This window comes from Clarias gariepinus, chromosome 19 (genome assembly GCF_024256425.1).
Source record: "Clarias gariepinus isolate MV-2021 ecotype Netherlands chromosome 19, CGAR_prim_01v2, whole genome shotgun sequence".
Classification (NCBI taxonomy): Eukaryota; Metazoa; Chordata; class Actinopteri; order Siluriformes; family Clariidae; genus Clarias; species Clarias gariepinus.
Window position 1 is genome coordinate 27,891,826 of NC_071118.1, and position 17,088 is coordinate 27,908,913.

General features: G+C 37.9%; 1 protein-coding gene across 7 annotated transcripts in view; it reads left to right on the forward strand.

Moving 5' to 3' along the window:
* The window catches only part of mapk10 (mitogen-activated protein kinase 10), a 66,434-nt gene that overhangs the window by 20,823 nt on the left and 28,523 nt on the right, over positions 1 to 17,088 (forward strand). For 4 of the 7 annotated variants that reach the window (XM_053478056.1, XM_053478059.1, XM_053478058.1 and 1 more), the window contains exons 2-3: positions 4,665 to 4,736; positions 8,342 to 8,511. In XM_053478056.1, the coding sequence (XP_053334031.1) occupies positions 4,665 to 4,736; positions 8,342 to 8,511 (242 nt within the window). Of the gene's footprint in view, positions 1 to 2,576; positions 3,014 to 4,664; positions 4,766 to 8,341; positions 8,512 to 17,088 lie in introns of those variants that run through there. The other 3 variants (XM_053478055.1, XM_053478054.1, XM_053478060.1) reach the window with 2 other exon arrangements.

Genomic DNA, 17,088 nt, shown 5'->3' on the forward strand with positions numbered 1-17,088 from the left:
TGTACTGTACATCTCTCTCTCTTTCTTTCTCGCGGCCTATTTTATTATCATTGCCACAGTCGTATTGTCCACCCCTTCCCGGCGGAAGCTCCCTCTGCGTATCAGTCGTAATGCTGGTTATTTAAGAGGCACTCTGGCTGAACGGCGCTCCAGATGGCCCCGTGTGTCTTTGACGGCAGCCGTTAGACGCGAGCACAGCTCACCAATGCTGTCGTTCAGTCTCTAATAGCAAAGGAAATAGCGTTTCAGACACACTTTAGCTGTAAACTGCGTATTTGATGTTATTTATGTAACTGACACACACACACATGGCTGAATGACTGCTGCGTTCATGTACAGGTCTCCATTCTGATTGGTCAGAAGGTGTTGATTCATTTTTTATAACAGCATGTCTGAGAGTCATGCTGGTTTTTATGAATGTACTTTAGTTTCTATAGTAACAGCTCTTTTATAAAAACCTTTATAGCGGATGCATGATAAGCTGATATATTTTTGATGCATATTTTTGATAAGCTGATATACGGAAACTTGATGCATGACAGTTAGTGTGAATAGAAATGTTGATTAGTAATTAATAAAATCGCTGTAATTGCTTTTGTATAAGTCGAATTACACACTGCGTGACATGCTGTTATGGGAAAATCAACTTATTTTATTGTAGCATCAACTCATCTTTCTTCATCACACCACCCTGTCCTTGGTTACTTTTCCATACTTGCATGACATGATGAGGGTTTTATTTCTGGTTTATCTTTATGTACCTCGATGAAGGAACTACGCTTCAATAAATAATACACATCCGCATTTCATATTAAGCAATACAGCATAATAAGGATTCTTCAAAGCTGAGCATATGTTTAGCAAAGTGTGCCATTGTAGTTTATGCTTTGGGTCAAATGTATCATATGTGACAACTCCTACATTTCAAACTTTAAGTGTGAACCATTTCTCCTGATTTGTCAAGGCTAATGTCCAAGGGAATGCATCAGGGTTCTCTATTAGGTCCTCTGTAAATGGCATTTACTCACGTTTTATTAATCAAATATAGGAGTGCATCAGGGTTCTCTATTAGGTCCTCTGTATATGGCATTCACTCACGATTTATTAATCAAATATAGGCGTGCATCAGGGTTCTCTATTAGGTCCTCTGTAAATGGCATTCCCTCACGATTTATTAATCAAATATAGGAGTGCACCAGAGTTCTCTATTAGGTCTTCTGTACATGGCATTTGATTAATACGATTTATTAATCAAATGATTAGGTAAGGGTTTCTAAAGCTGTCAAGATTATGAATCTATATTTATAACAATCAATTTATTGGTGTTATGGGTATTACAGCTGATATGGGTGTTACAGCTGATTTACAAAAAGTACAAATGTGTAAATCCCTGTTCTTGGCGGTGTGCTTCTTGTGTTTGAGAGCTGTGCAATCAAAATCCAAACCATCAAGAGAAAAATAAACGTCTATGCGAAACCCTAGGCACAGTATGATATCATATACAGTACTATGAGGTTTTTTTTTGGCTGCTCCCTTTTAGTTGGCATGTTTTTCAGACATTAATGATCCCTCACCCGCAACCTAGTGCTTGGGTTTTGGGCTTTGGCGGGTAAAAGCGGAAAAAAAGTAAAGTAATATTGTGTGTGTGTGTATGAGTGTGTGCACGCGTGTATTGAGAAGCCTATGTCAAAATATTCATGAGAAAATTTTTTAAAGGTTTTTTTAAATTCTGTGAACTTTGTCCATAAAACAACCCCCTCCTCACTCTTTATAAGGTAACACTTCCTATAGCCCGTGTCCAGATGAATATTCATGTAAATGGCTACGCTGGAGCCCTTTTGTCTAACCGGAAAAATGCTAATGCGTTTCCTATCGTCCGTCTGTCTCCAAGCCTCCATATGACGTACATGTTAATGTCTTTTGTTCTTTTGATGTTCAAGATGTACGTGACACATGGGGCGCCCGACTAAAAGCTTAAATATGCTCTGTTGATAATAAATAGAGAACTTCAGACACATTATAAGTGTGCTTGTGTTTATCCCTCTCTCTCGGTTCGGAGCCGGCCAGAAAGCGTGTCGAGGCTTGGCAAAATAAAACAAAACAAAATGACATTACATCATCATTAGATGTACGGATTTAAACAAATATCTAATACAAAAATGACAACAGTTATAGATTATTATATATAAAAAAAACTATTTATCTATAAATGCATAATAATGAACTTGTAAAAATTTAGTACACGCCCTTTGGACGTACGAATTTGCACATGTGATGTTTGCATAAGATTTAGTAAATTTATTTGTTTGCCTTAACCTGGTCCTGTATGTTGTAGTTTTAAGACTAAAAAAGCCCATAATTCCATAATTATTGAGCCAAACCTGCAAACCAACGCAGCACTTGCATCGCAAACAACAACAACAACACTCGCCCATGGCCCCGTCAGTAAATCAGCGTACACATTTCCCTGGGTATTTGAATTCCTATCCGCAGATGTCACTCATACTTTTCCGTCGTCTCTGAGTAATCCTGTTCACGACGAACGCCTCCTCAGGAAGACGAGTACAGCATGTGCTTTTGGCCGAGCACGATGACACATACGCAACTTCTGCTGGTGCCTGGAAAACTCTGATTAATATTTAATGCTGAACCGTGGGGTGTTTTATAAAGGCGCAGTGTGTTTAGCTCTTTAGAACTTGGCCGCATGTAACAGGAAACGCTCTGGGAAAGCAAAGGAAGTCATCAACCCGTGTTAGCATGCAGCTATTTTTGGAAGCATCTTCATCATTGTCATCATCATCATCATCATCATGGTGGTTCAGGGTTGATGTAGCTTCTGAGGATGAATTAAAGCCAGCGCAAGTCTTGCCAGGATTTTGATATAAAGTTGATAGATGTAGCGTGAAGTGAATGTGTTTGTGTAATTTGCCTCTTCCACCAGCGCTCATAAGGGACATAGTGTGGGAAAGTATCTGGAGACCTTGTTACCCGTGGGCTTGTCTGATTTACCATTGTATGTTTAAGAGGGAGATTTATGATATCATTTATTTCATGTAAACAATGTCTAAACCACAAAATAACACTAGTCAAGAAATTTGACTGTAAATTTTAAAATAGAACAAATGTGAGTTTGTGTAGACAGCAGCACATTTTTGTTGTTATAATTTACTGGAAATTCCAATAACATTAACAAGTATTTACATAATACAAAACATTCCAATTTAGTTATCAATCAAAATTTTTTTAGGATCAAATGTTTTTTTTACATTTTGCCTTTAAAAAGAGCTAGACAAAAATTCAAACGGAGCTCATCGATAATGAAACCAACCGGACGTCTTTTATCACAATATTAATTTAATATTTCCGAAATGCACAGATAAATATTAAATAAATAATTTTTATCAGTAGATTATTAATATTAATTGTGAACATTAAAGATTTTTTTGTTGATTACAAAATTATATGCTTGGAACATTATTATAGTGTTAAGGTTTTTCCATAAGAAGACTGCTGACTAAATTTTATTACAAAAAAAACCCCAAGAACACTACATTATTTTACATTTCAAATGTAGAAATAGATAAATTGGGGAAAAAAAGAAATTTGGGATTACAAATTTATTCAAAGTTAATATTATTAGTGTTATGTAATGCTAACACATATCTTATATAATACATACAGTATAATACATGACTAGTAAAGCTTTATTTATCATTTTCCTGCAACAGCGCTCTACTGAAATTGTTTAATCCACTTATTTTTATAATTTTATACTGACTGCATTACATCAAAAAATGTGCAAAAAAAAAAAGCGCTTCATCAGACATACTTCTCTGTTTATACGGCAGCGAAGTTAATGATGTGGAACGTCCTTGAAACAAGTCATTCATCAATTGATCAATATTAATTATATACAAAATAAAGCAATTATTTTCTTTTTCTTTTTTTTTTAAGGTTTTTGATTTTGACCTCAAATTTTGCAATTAGCTTCATTGTGATTGAATGATGACAAAATACCTATTAAACACTATTATTAAAGTCCTTTAAAGACATAAATTAGGCATTAAATAATTTCAATAGCATTATAGCAACGGCATAAAAAAAAAACATAAATTGACTCCAAAATGTTTTCAGTATTTCTTATTTAATTGTTTAAAAAAAAAAAAAAAAAGCAACATTAATAACAGGCTTAGCATTTTTTTTTATCTGTACTTATCAGTGAACTGCTAACAGATATCTGAGCAGTAAAGTTAAATATTATGCTGTAACAGCACTCTTAGTGATTAGGAAGAGTTGTTTTATTCTCTTTACTCCATAACATTTAGTAAAGATTGCATTTAAAATTAAATTAGCAGCCTATGATAACACATTTTTATATGTAAGTTCCACTTTAATCAGATTATTAAACATTACTCAACACCTCCTGACCCATCAGAAAGCTTAAATAAAAAACAGAATATCCTACAGATCTAATCGGTTATTATTTTATTCACAGTTGTTTTGTTTGTTGTTGTTGTTATTATTATTGTTTTAGACACAGAATCAAGATTCCTGTACCAGCTGACATTCTGTACAACAGTGTAATTAATTCTCGTTATTGTGTGTGTGTGTGTGTGTGTGTGTGTGTCTGTGTGTGTGTGTGTGTGTGTGTGTGTGTGTTTCAGGTATTTATGAACAGACATTTCTTATACAACTGCAGTGCACCAATCCTGGATGTGAAGATTGCCTTTTGTCAGGTGTGTGTCCCATACAGGTAAAACAAAAGGTAGAGTATTCATTCACTTCCATTCTCCTGCTTCATTGTGTTGTTAGTGTGTCTCTGTCTTGAATATGTCTTGAGTTTTCTTCCAGGGTTGCCAGGTATCAGCCTGAATACATCTAAGAAAAGGAAAAGAAAAGAAGGCACAAAAAGACTAGTACAAACAATGTTAGCGTGACACAGCAAAAAAGGTCATAATTTTTTTTTTCTTCACGCAAATCAGAACCAAAACTATGCGTACGGTTTTTATTCCTATTATTTGCTCTTATTATTATTCAATCTCTCGCCTCAACCACTTTCTCAACCACTATTAAGCTCCTCTTAAACCACGCATGGAAATTTAAACAGAACCTTTATTAGGAAGCATACAAGATGCGCATGAGCTATTTCATTTTCTAATAATTTGACAATAAAAATGTTTATAAATAAATACATAAATAAAAACAAAACGCTGCGGGTCGGGCAGACACTTGTCTTCCCTGGAAGACTCACATCTAGATTTTATTTTTAAGATAACTTTTTAAGAAATTAGTCAAATGTGTCTACTTTAATTTAAATTAAAGATTAGAAATGATTTGATTTTGATAAAAAAAAAAAAACTTTTTTAAAAATAATATTTTTCCATTCCTGCTCTGGCACACCATCCTGGGAACTGGTTCAAATAAAAAAAAAAATTATTTAATAAAGATAATTGTGAACGATAGTGATTCTGCTTATTAGTAAGTTTATGTTTGATTTTACAAGCATTTATCATTTATAGTAAAAAATACTTGATTTGTTGCTTGCACAATTGCAGTAAACATCAAATTAAAAATTTACATCTTCATTTGTCACACACAACCACAGTATGACATGCCGTGAAATGTTTGTACGACTGTCTGTGACCTAAAATAGAAAGATTTCACTACAATAAAAAAATGTAAAAAATTGCACTAAAGAACGAACAATTAAGCTAAAGATTATTCTATCTTATTCAAATAAAATAATTAAACAATTAAAAAAAATTAGGCTAGATTGCACAAATTTGCAAAAAAAAAAATTATTAATAAAATAATTATATATATATATATATATATATATACTGTATATATATATATATATAATATATTGTGTGTATATATATATATATATATATATATATATATATATATAATAAAAAGCTTTTTCTTAAAAAGCATGAGAAACAACACTTTATCAATTAGTAAAGCAGTGCTTAGGAAATAATCCTCCCAGTTTATAACAATGATGAGTGATGTATTTGTATTTGCATTTTTTATTAAAAGAACGAATGCTTCAAGGTTTATAGGATTGTTACATACAGTAATAAGGATCGCAACTCGCAGATGAACAGATTAGAATGTGGAATTGATCCAAACAGATTCAAGGTCACAGCAAGGTCATCACTGTGTGTATGGAGTTCTGCTTGTTCTCTGTAAACATTCCTAATCCCTTACCTAAACACTAGCGGATGAATTCGCGATGTCGTAATTTACATCCTCTATACGTGCTCTCTTCCCCTTCAATGCGAGGTAGCAGTTAGCGAATGTGAGTTAATCAGATTAAAATGAGTGAAGGCATCGAATTAGCGTTGGTCCGTCACAATAACGGATGGGTCCCAGGATGGAATGTGCTCTCTCTCTCTCTCTCTCTCTCTCTCTCTCTCTTTCTGTCAGCAATTATAAACCCTCGGGAGTGTTTCTGCACAACGGCCGAGACTGTTAATCTGACTTTTATACGCGACTTACCCGCGGAACGCTCTATCATCACAAAGCGACACTTGAGCATCCATGTGCTCAGATCTATGTATCACATAAGAAAAAAACAAAGAACAAAAAACATATTAAGCTGCTTTACAGTGTAAATTATGTGTGTGTGTGTGTGTGTGTGTGTGTGTGTGTGTGTGTGTCTTGTCATTGTGTGCTTATGATCCTACGGATGCTGGATGACCTTTGTCTTTGAAGACCACATCAACACCCACACGTGCTGATCTATATTTCATGCTTGCAATTTATATTTAGCCGCTGTCCTCCAGCTGTCCTGGTGATGAGTTCCCTTCCGTTTGCTAACAGCTAACACTGTAACAAACAGTGGATAATGAACCTGCTTTCTCGTTGTTGTGTTTTAATGCTGTTTGTTCGCTGGGTCTTTGTCTCTCCTCGTCGCCTCATTGATCTGTTCATCACTCATATACTGTACTTGTACAGGGATCTTATCAATTCAACTGTACAGCAACATACTGGGAACTTTGGTCTCTGAAAATATAGGGTTCTGGAAATGTAGGTTCCTGCAATCTCTGTAATGTAGGAACGAAGAACCCTTAGAACATAAGGTCTAAGAAATTGGACATTAGGGACACAAGACATTCGGACGTTTGTGTGGGAACATCACGTCTAAACATCGTGGCAAACACTTAAGCTTAGAAAACCATACAGTGCTCAGCTATTGTTAGAGTTACGGTAACAGGAAAAAAACTTAAATATGGTACACCAGTGGGGTCTCTGAAGAAGAGTTTTAGAGACAGGAAAGACATTATGTATAAAAAGAAACGTCTTGACATTACCAGTCAAACATTTGGACATACCTTTTAATTCTATGGTTTTTGAACTACAAAACACACAATAATCTCCTTTGAACAGTTGATATTGAGATGTTTCTGCTCCTTCTGCTCTGTAAAGCCTCATAACGGCTCTAATCTGAGGTGCTGGTTGTTAATTGGTGATTTCTGAGGGTGGTGAATCTCAATTAACTTCTCCTCTGCAGCAGAGCTCAGTTTTGGTCTTCATGAGAGACAGTTACATCATGGAGCTTGATGGGTTTTGCAAAAGCACTCGACACAATACTGTTTTTGCAAGAACTGTTCCAGAACATCTGACTTTCTTGTCTTAAAATAACAACTGACTGTTGCCTCAGCTGATGTCGTGGCCAGGATTGGTAGCGCCCAGTCAGCCCAGTCAGCTTTTGCCAGTATGAGGTAGTGCTTCTGGAAAAAGCCAAATGTTAGTCTCAAGACTAAAATGAGAGTTTTTTTAATGCCGCCATCATCCCGATTCTGCTCTATGCATCCGAGACCTGGATCCTGCCGGTGGGGGACCTCTGAACCCTGGAATTGATCCTGGGCATCACCATTCTTGACCACTGGTGCAATGAGACCATTAGACAGAGATGCCACCAGCAGAAGACTGTTGAATGAACCACCAGACAATCACAACTCAGATGGTTTGGCCACTTGGTAAGAATGGACCCTAGCTTGCTCCAAAAATGCCGACCATGAGATTGAAAGGTGCAGCTAACAGCACGTATTTGGGTCACTATTGAAGACTAGATCATGGCTACACAAAATCAACCACAATGGAGAGTGTTTCATGAAGAGGCGTATGTCTTGGTTGCCACAGCGGCAGCGAGAGTGCCCTACAATCTTGGGAGCCACTTTTCTTCTCTGCTGGAGATAATGATCTGAACTGAATAAATCTCTTCTAGTTTCTAGAATGTAGAAAAAGCACCCAAAATTTTGACTGGTGTCTTATATACCTTTTATTATACCGTTTGTTTTGTAATGTTGATGAAGATTTCTTTCCCTTACAGGGTTTTGGTAAACAAGTTGATGTGTCTAACATCGCCAAGCATTACAACATGAGCAAGAGCAAAGTGGACAACCAGTTCTACAGCGTGGAAGTCGGAGACTCCACCTTCACGGTTCTGAAACGGTACCAGAACCTCAAGCCCATTGGTTCTGGGGCTCAGGGAATAGTATGGTGAGTACACAAAGCTCAGACTTGAAAATCACATACTTGACATGCTTTTATTTCCTCTCTCTCTGTCTTTACATGTACTCTAGTAAAAAATGTAATTTAATATGACATAAAGGAATAATGTTATTATACTCTAGAAATATTGATTCCTATAAATATAAATACTTTGGGAACATACAGAATATCATGGAAATACCAAACACCCCAGGGTTTTTTTTAAGTCTTTGGTTACATAGGGTTTAAGATACATTACACCATTAAAACTTTCGAAGCCACTGGAAAGACACTGAGAACACAGCTTCTTGTGAGTACTGGAGCCATTGAACTTACAGTCAGAGTGTAGGAAAATTCAATCCTGGAGTTGTAGCTTTTAGGTTCATTTCAACTTATAAACACAAAACTCTAGAAACAGTACAACATAAACGTTGAGCCCTAAAACATAAAAAAAGGACATTAAGAATGTAGGACGCTTTATGACATTGATGGTGCCTATGGTTTGGCCTCTGTGAGAACTTAGCACCGTGGGAACCTGGAGGACACCGACTCCACAAGCCGCTGTGGTTGAAGGGATCTAAGGACGTATGTTCATGGGGACCCAGGGCTATTGAAATGTTGAACTCAGGTGAACAGTTGGCATGAGGAACATACAGTAGAGCCCAAAAGCAGAGGAAGATCAGACCCTAAGATGAGCACAGAACGTTAGGAACATTTCTAAAAAGGTGGGCCATGTTAATTTGGGAGTGTGAGTGTTTGGCATCCTGAGGACAAAGAATGCTGGACATGTTTTAGAATTAGAGACACTAGACGATAGAAATGTAGGAATTCTGGGAATGTAAATTTCTGTAAAGTACTGGAAACATTAGGCTCTGGACTATCAGGCCTTGGGAACAAAGAGCCTTAAAGCATAAGAACTTGGAGAAGGTAGGACCAACAAGAACATAGGATGCTAAGATGTCAAACCCTGGGTGCAAAACCAAAACCATATGAGTACTCCCGGAAAACTGTGAAATTCTAACATAGAAGTGTAATGGTTTGGCATCCTGAGGACAGAGAATGCTGGGAATGTTTTAAAATTAGGAAGTTTAGAAACTGGAACACTGAACACTGGGAATTTAGGAATTATAGGAACGTATCTTATGGTATTGTGAGGGTTTGGCATGTTGAGAACAAAGTACCCAGAAAATAAAGGACATTTAAAATGTAGGAATTCTGGGAATGTCAATTATACATGGGAATATATATATATATATATATATATATATATATATATATATATATATATAATGAAATATGAAGTACTAGGAACATTAGATTCCGGAATATCAGGACCTGGGAACATAGAACCTTAAACCATAGGAACTTGAGAAGATAGGACGAAAACCATATGAGTACTCCTGAAAAACTTCAGATTCTAACATTGTGAATTTCCCTATTGGTGGGACAATAAAGGTTTATCTTATCTTATCTCAACTTATCTAATGCAGTGTGAGGGTTTGGAACAAAGAATGCTGGGAGTGCATCGAGTACATTGTGTGCTATAAACATAAATAGGAACTCTGGAACTTCAAAAGTGTAAGATCTTAGAGTTCTAGGGACATGAGAAGCAGCGAACATTGGAGATTGGAGAAATGGATGCACTGGAGCCCTTCTTAACATTCATGCTTGGGCTGTTGTTTAAAAACTCTACCTTAAGGTTGTGTGTTCCAGCACTTTGGAGCAGAAAATCAAAATGCTGCTTCATCACTTTCTCTTTTGGCCGTTTCACACTTTAGCAGTGTTTAACATAAAATGCCTCCCAGCAGTCTGCTAACACACACCACATGTTTACACATCCCTGCACTGCAAGTCGGGTGGCGCTATAAGGCACTTCAGGGTCTGCTTCAACAGATGATGAAGATAGAGAGATACGGCCTCGAGAAGAATGACGCACGGGTTATAACTGTAACTGGCATTAATTGGTGGTTTTACAGTTGGTGTGAATAGAAAGGCGCGGAACGTTAGCAGTGTTGTGGCTGCACTTACATTTTTTTATTATTTAACAATGTCTGAACCCCCCAAAGTACCTTTCATGGAGTTTTGGGAAATATGACTCGCTGTTTTTCTGAGGATGTCCGTCAGGCAGATGTCAGATGCATCCTCCTCCTCCCCCTCCTCCTCCTCCTCCTCGTCTTCGTCCCTCCCTTTTCTAGCTGTCATGTTGAGTTTCTCCCTTTGTCATTTTCCAGGCTTTTTGGTGGTTGTGTAAAGCAGACTCGACAGCTAATGGAGGGGTGTGTGTGTGTGTGTGTGTGTGTGTGTGTTTGGTTGACTGCAGCAACTCAGCCGTAATGTAATTTAGGCGCGTCTCCTCAGCCCCGGTCACATGACTCGGACTGGCTGCCAGATTATTCCAATCAACACATCATTGAAAGAGAGAGAGACAGAAAGGAAGAAAGTAAGAGATACAAATAGAGAGAGCATTGAGAATAGGAGGGGTTTGAAAAGAAGGAATGAAGGAGGGAGGGTTCAGTGGTATTAAACAGGGAGACAGCTGAAAGGAGGGAGGCTGAGAAAAAGAGACAGAGACAAGTAGAGAGAGAGACAGGGACAAAAGACACAATGTAAGAGAGGTCGAGAGAGAGACGCAGAAAGAAAAGGAGTCAGAGAGACACTACATAAGAGAGACAGAGAGACACAAAGTGAAAGATACAAAAAAGAGAGACATAAAAAGTAAAAGAGACAGAGAGAGAGAGTAAGAGTGACAGAGAAGGAGACACAAGGTAAGTGAGACAGAGACAGACACAACAGATTTTTTTTGCCTTTTAAGCTACTTAAGCAAAAACTTACAGGTCATATCCTTCTAGGAACTCACACTAATTTTAGCAACAATACTTATAGAAATATGAATAGTTTTCATTTTAAATTATTATAGTTTGAAGTGAGACAGTATAACACTGAAAATGGCTGTTTATGCCCCGCACCTGCGACCATTAAATAGACATACTAGACATTGTAATTCAAATAAAAACGACCTTTATTTCAGCCTGAAAGTGCTTGGAAACATCACCGTGTAAACCGGCAACAACATATGATTATGGATATGAACGATAAATCAGGTCATATTAATAACAAGATAATGATAAACATCCTCACGTCTTCCATTTTCACTTTTATTTCTTTGTTTTTGTTGTGACTGGCAGCGGTACAGTAGCTGCTTGGCGCTTTCGTGACTTGTCACGTGACGTAACCTTATCAAAGAAATTAATAAAATATGAAAATAGATATTCCCAAATATTTAATATAGGCTATAGGGAATTGCACGAAACATACATGGATTTTTTATTTAATTTTGTTTTTAATGACCCGCCCCAACCCGCCCCTCAAATAAAGTGACAATTTCTTTACCCGCCCGTTTGAACCATTGGGTGCACATGGGCCTCCAAAATGGTCCGGTGGTCCTTGGCAGAGACAGGCCCAGCTAGCAAAAGTATTGGGAGTAGTGAATACCATGTTATTGCAGCCCAAACCGTGACTGATCCACCCCCATGCTTAACTCTGGGCATGCAATGGTCTGGGTGGTGCACTTTTTTTGGGCTTCTCCACACCGTAACTCTCCCAGATGTGGGAAGGACAGTAAAGGTGGACTCATCAGAGAACCATAAATGTTTCACATTGTCTACAGCCCAAGATTTTCGCTGTTGGCACCATTGAAACCGACGTTTGGCATTGGCACGAGTGACCAAAGGTTTGGCTATAGCAGCCCAGGCATGTACACTGACCCTGTGGAGCTCCTGATGAACAGTTTTGGTGGGAACAGGAGACTTGAGGTGCACATTTAATTCTGCAGTGAGTTGGGCAGCTATGGTTTTAAGTTTTTTGGATACAATCAAGGTTACCATCCGGACATCCCTTTCGGACAGCTTCCTCTTGCGTCCACAGTTACTCCTGTTGGATGTGGTTCGTCTTCTTGGTGGTATGCTGATGTTACCCTGGATACCGTGGGTCTTGATACATCACGAAGACTTGCTGTCTTGGTCACAGATGCGCCAGCGAGACGCGCACCCATAATGTCACCCAATTATGTCAAATTTAGCCATGAATCCTCCAACACTAAATTGGCCAGTGTTTCAGTTTCATTGTCCAATCCCTGTATATTAATAAAAAATAATAATAAAATGAATAAAATCATCACCAATACTCTGTTTTGGCTGATTACATGTTAATATAACAGGATCAAAATTAATAAACGTCAATTTTTTTCACAATTTTCTAGTTTGATTTTAATGGATTGGAAGTTTTTATCATCTTCGCTTGACAGAATGCGTAACGCTACTGTATATCCGGAAACGTACAAGCGTGGCATCATCTTTGGCATCTGCCCACTCCTCTCTGATAGGTCACTCTACAAAAAAAGCAAAAAAAAAAAAAAAAGACAAAAAAACCCTTTCTTTCTCTAAAATATTCTGCTGTTTCCATGGACACCAAGTCCGTTTGCTTATCCGTCTCCATGTCGTGGTTTTGTAGCTATTTTAATTTAACATGAATTGATTAACCTTCTGCTGTTAGTATTATAATTAGATGGAATAATGACCTTTAATTGTTTTTGTTTTTTTTCTCAGGTGACATGTAAATTATGTTAAACAACATGAACATGATTTGATTTAGCACTTGGTGGGAAAAAAAAATAAAATCATAAATAATACACCGGTGTGCAAACAAGGAACGAGCGTTTCTTTTCAATCTGGCACATTTTTGTCACTGGAGTGTATGCGCGAGCGTGTGTGTGTAGGTGTATGTGCGTTCGTGTGCGTTCGTGTAGGTGGGCACGTTTCCTGCAGTGTACATATTCAGGTTTGTGTGTTTCAGAGTAAGTGCGAGTGAGTGTGTGTAGAATACACTCCAGAATTAGCAAACCACACAGCTTTAGCCATCTGCTGCCTGACACGTCCTGCAGAGCGCCGGGACGCTTTCTTTACGCCACACAAACAGGGCGTAAAAAATAAAAATAAAAATCACAAGATCTTGTTGATAAAATAAACATTTATTAGAAATACGTTCTTGTTTACGATTCAGTTTGAACTTAACGCTATACAAAGGTCTTATTTTGTTTCTGAGCTGTGGGGATAAAACAATCACGCTGTGAGGTATGTACTGTAGCTAGCAGGCTAGTGATGCATCTGTGACTTCTGAGAAGGCGTTTGGTGAGGTTGAGGTTGAGGTCAGGGCTCTGAGCCTGTGAGGAGACAACTTAAGTTCTTACCATGTCTTCATGGAGCTCAAAGAAGTTCTAGACAATTCTGCGTGTGGACGACGAAGAACCACGTCCCCACTACTTCTATGAAAATTGGGTGGTGAGAACTTCTAGAACTTGCCAGGAACGCAGTAGATACCAGTGAAGACATTGTATTGTCCTCACTGGTATCTACTGCGTTCCTGTCAAGCATGACGGGAAATACTGGACAGCCTTCTGATTGACTGAGCTGTCATTGGGACGTCACCGCGTTGTTGCTCCGTCAATAACATTCTCACAGCGCCCTCTTGAGGCTGGTGCTACAACCAGGGTAGATCCATGCCACGTTATAGAAGACCTCATTACGTTCATATTATGTTATCCTTGTGCTTATGGTGTGAATGCTGCAGGTTATTAGAGCGTCTATGTCCAGGCCAGAGAATTTAGTATGAATTATCATAGATTTAGTATAAATAGAAAAACTGGACACAATCATAACACGGGAAGCTAGTAATAATAAGAGCGCTGTACAGTCCATTCAGATACACCAATAACTTGATTCGTGTGATCATGTGTGTGATAGGAAATTAGTGATAACACGGTAGACACGTCGAGAACCTGACAAGACGCGGCTGAAAATAGTATGAACTTTTGAATAGGATAAACGCAAATTTTTTCATTTTGACCCCGTGGCCGCTGCGTTCTTCAATATGTTTAGGAAGCAGTGAGAAGTTCATGATCTTCGTTACATGAGGGGTGCACATACTTTTGGTCACATACACTACACGGTTCATTTTACAGGGGATGCACTGTCAGCAAAATAAAGTTATTAAAACAGTTGTCCAGAAAATTGGTTTTGGCCAAAAATGGGATCCGACGGAGATTACAGGGAATAGTGCACTTATTTATTTATGCATGATCATTAATTACAACATTTTTCATATTTAGTGGAAAACCCTGGGATGAGAGTGCGAGAATGTCAGTGTGATTTATTATAGAGTGTGTATATATATACGCACACACTCACACACACACTTCATAGCTGGTGATTCTGCATTTTCGACACTCTCGCGCCGTATCCCCGTGGGGCCAACACACAGACGTCTGACTTTAATTTCCCATAATCCTGCCAGACACACGGGATGCTGCTATCACCGGCTGTATTTACTTTTTTAATTGAGGGGAAATTACTGCAGAATTCTAAAACTAATTGTACCGAACTATGTATATATATAAGAGTTTGGATGAACAGAACAGAAAAAGATTCAAACACTTTTCTCTAAATGCAAAATTCTGCCCATTTTATACTTTTTATTTCACTTCATTGCCTTCACCCAGACAGTTTTACCTAATTTTTTGCTTTCTTATTTGCCGTTTCTATATATTTTCAAATAAAATAACCACCAAACACCGAAAGCAGGATTTTCAGTTACATGCTTATATTAGAAAAATCCTTCTTTGATTTTTTAAACATTTTGTTGCAACCATCAAACACCAACAAACACCAACTTTTCATCATCCAGCACCAAGATTTACTACAAACACCAGCATCCACCATGAAACACCAACATTTACACACCATATTCATTAACACTTATTACCATCTGTCACCGATGTTTACCAGAAATTAGCAGCAAACACCATCCAACAAACAGCCAACACCAGCATTTACCACCTATTATCAGTATTAGCCAACAGTTAATATCGAACATCATTAAAAATGAGAATTCACTATTAAACAACAATCGCCATCAAGTACCATTATACAATATTAAACACCAACATGCACACCCAAATACCAGCATACAAGATTAAACAACAACATACTGTATACCATAAACCAACAACATCCACTGGTAACCCACAAGAAATGCCATTAGACAACTACATTCAATATTAAGCTACGCTTACCTTTAAACACCAACATTTACAAACTTTCAGCGTGAAGTGCTACTCACTATTAAATACCAATCATCCATCTATCCATCTGGGGAACCTCTGTAGTCCAACTAGGGACCATGGAGGCCAGTGGTGACCATTGCATTTATTCTATAATACAACTGTGACAGGATCTCCAGCCAACATTTATTTACTACAGGCAATCTGAGAGCACCAATTAGTTTAATCTGCATGTCTTTGGACTGTGGGAAGAAACCATAGTATCCAGAGGAAACCCACCAAGCTCGGGGGAGAACATGCAAACTCCATGCACACAGACCCCAAGGCAGGAATCGAACCCAGATTCTGAGGGTGGCGAAGCCAAAGTGCTAACCCTTAAATACCAACATTCACCATTAAATACCAACAAACGGAAATAAATACCAACATTTACCATTACATATCAATATTCTCCATCAAACACCAACACTCACCATCACATCACATCACATCACAGCAAACAACAGTAAATATCAACACTTACCATTACACCACACCTAAACATTCACCATCAAACACTAACAGTTGCCATTAAATACAAACATTCACCATTGAATGAAACATGCCATGCCATCATTCACCTTTAAAGAGGAAAATACACCATTAAACACCATTAAACACCAGCACTCACCATCAAATACCAACAAACGGCATTTAATACCAACATTTACAATCACAGTCCAACTTTCAGGAGAAAACAATCAACATCTGGTAGCAACATTAAACACCGTAATTACCATAAAACATCAGCATCATCTGTCAAAACCATTAGAAACTAATTATCCAGCATCATTTTCACCAGTAAACATGACTATCACCAAACACCGTCATTCCCCGAAAAACTCAATTGCACAGATATTCAGCACGTCCAACTTTTACCAACAAACACCTTTTTAGACACCAACATTAACAACACAAAAACAACAACATTCTCAGTCACACACCAGCAGTTACCAGGTCAACACTGGTCTTGTTGATCATCATTCTCCAACATACATCAACTTTCCCTAATACACACCAGTATTCTTCATAAAATACTAATAAGACATGCGCTCACAGGCGATGATTAAACACCAACATCTAAATCAAACACTGAAGGTGCGTGTTGTCTTTATAACTTATAAGTTCTAGAAGCTTCCATGTATACACACAGTCTTGTTGCGGTTCATACCGAGTAGCGCAGTGTGTTGGTGTGTGAGCTCGTGCTGTATCGGTTCATCTTTGTGCTCGAGGAACAAACTGAGCAAAAGTTGAAATCTTTCCTGAAATAGAAACAAGTTCTCCGCATGCAGCACGAGGTCAGAGACAGTCGGATTTTCAAGCACGGATAGAAAATAACTTCCCCCTGTCCTCTAGTGCCTCTCTGATAGATTACCTCACCATGTTTTCGTTTACTTTTCTGAATGTCTGAATGTACTGTACATGGATTTTTT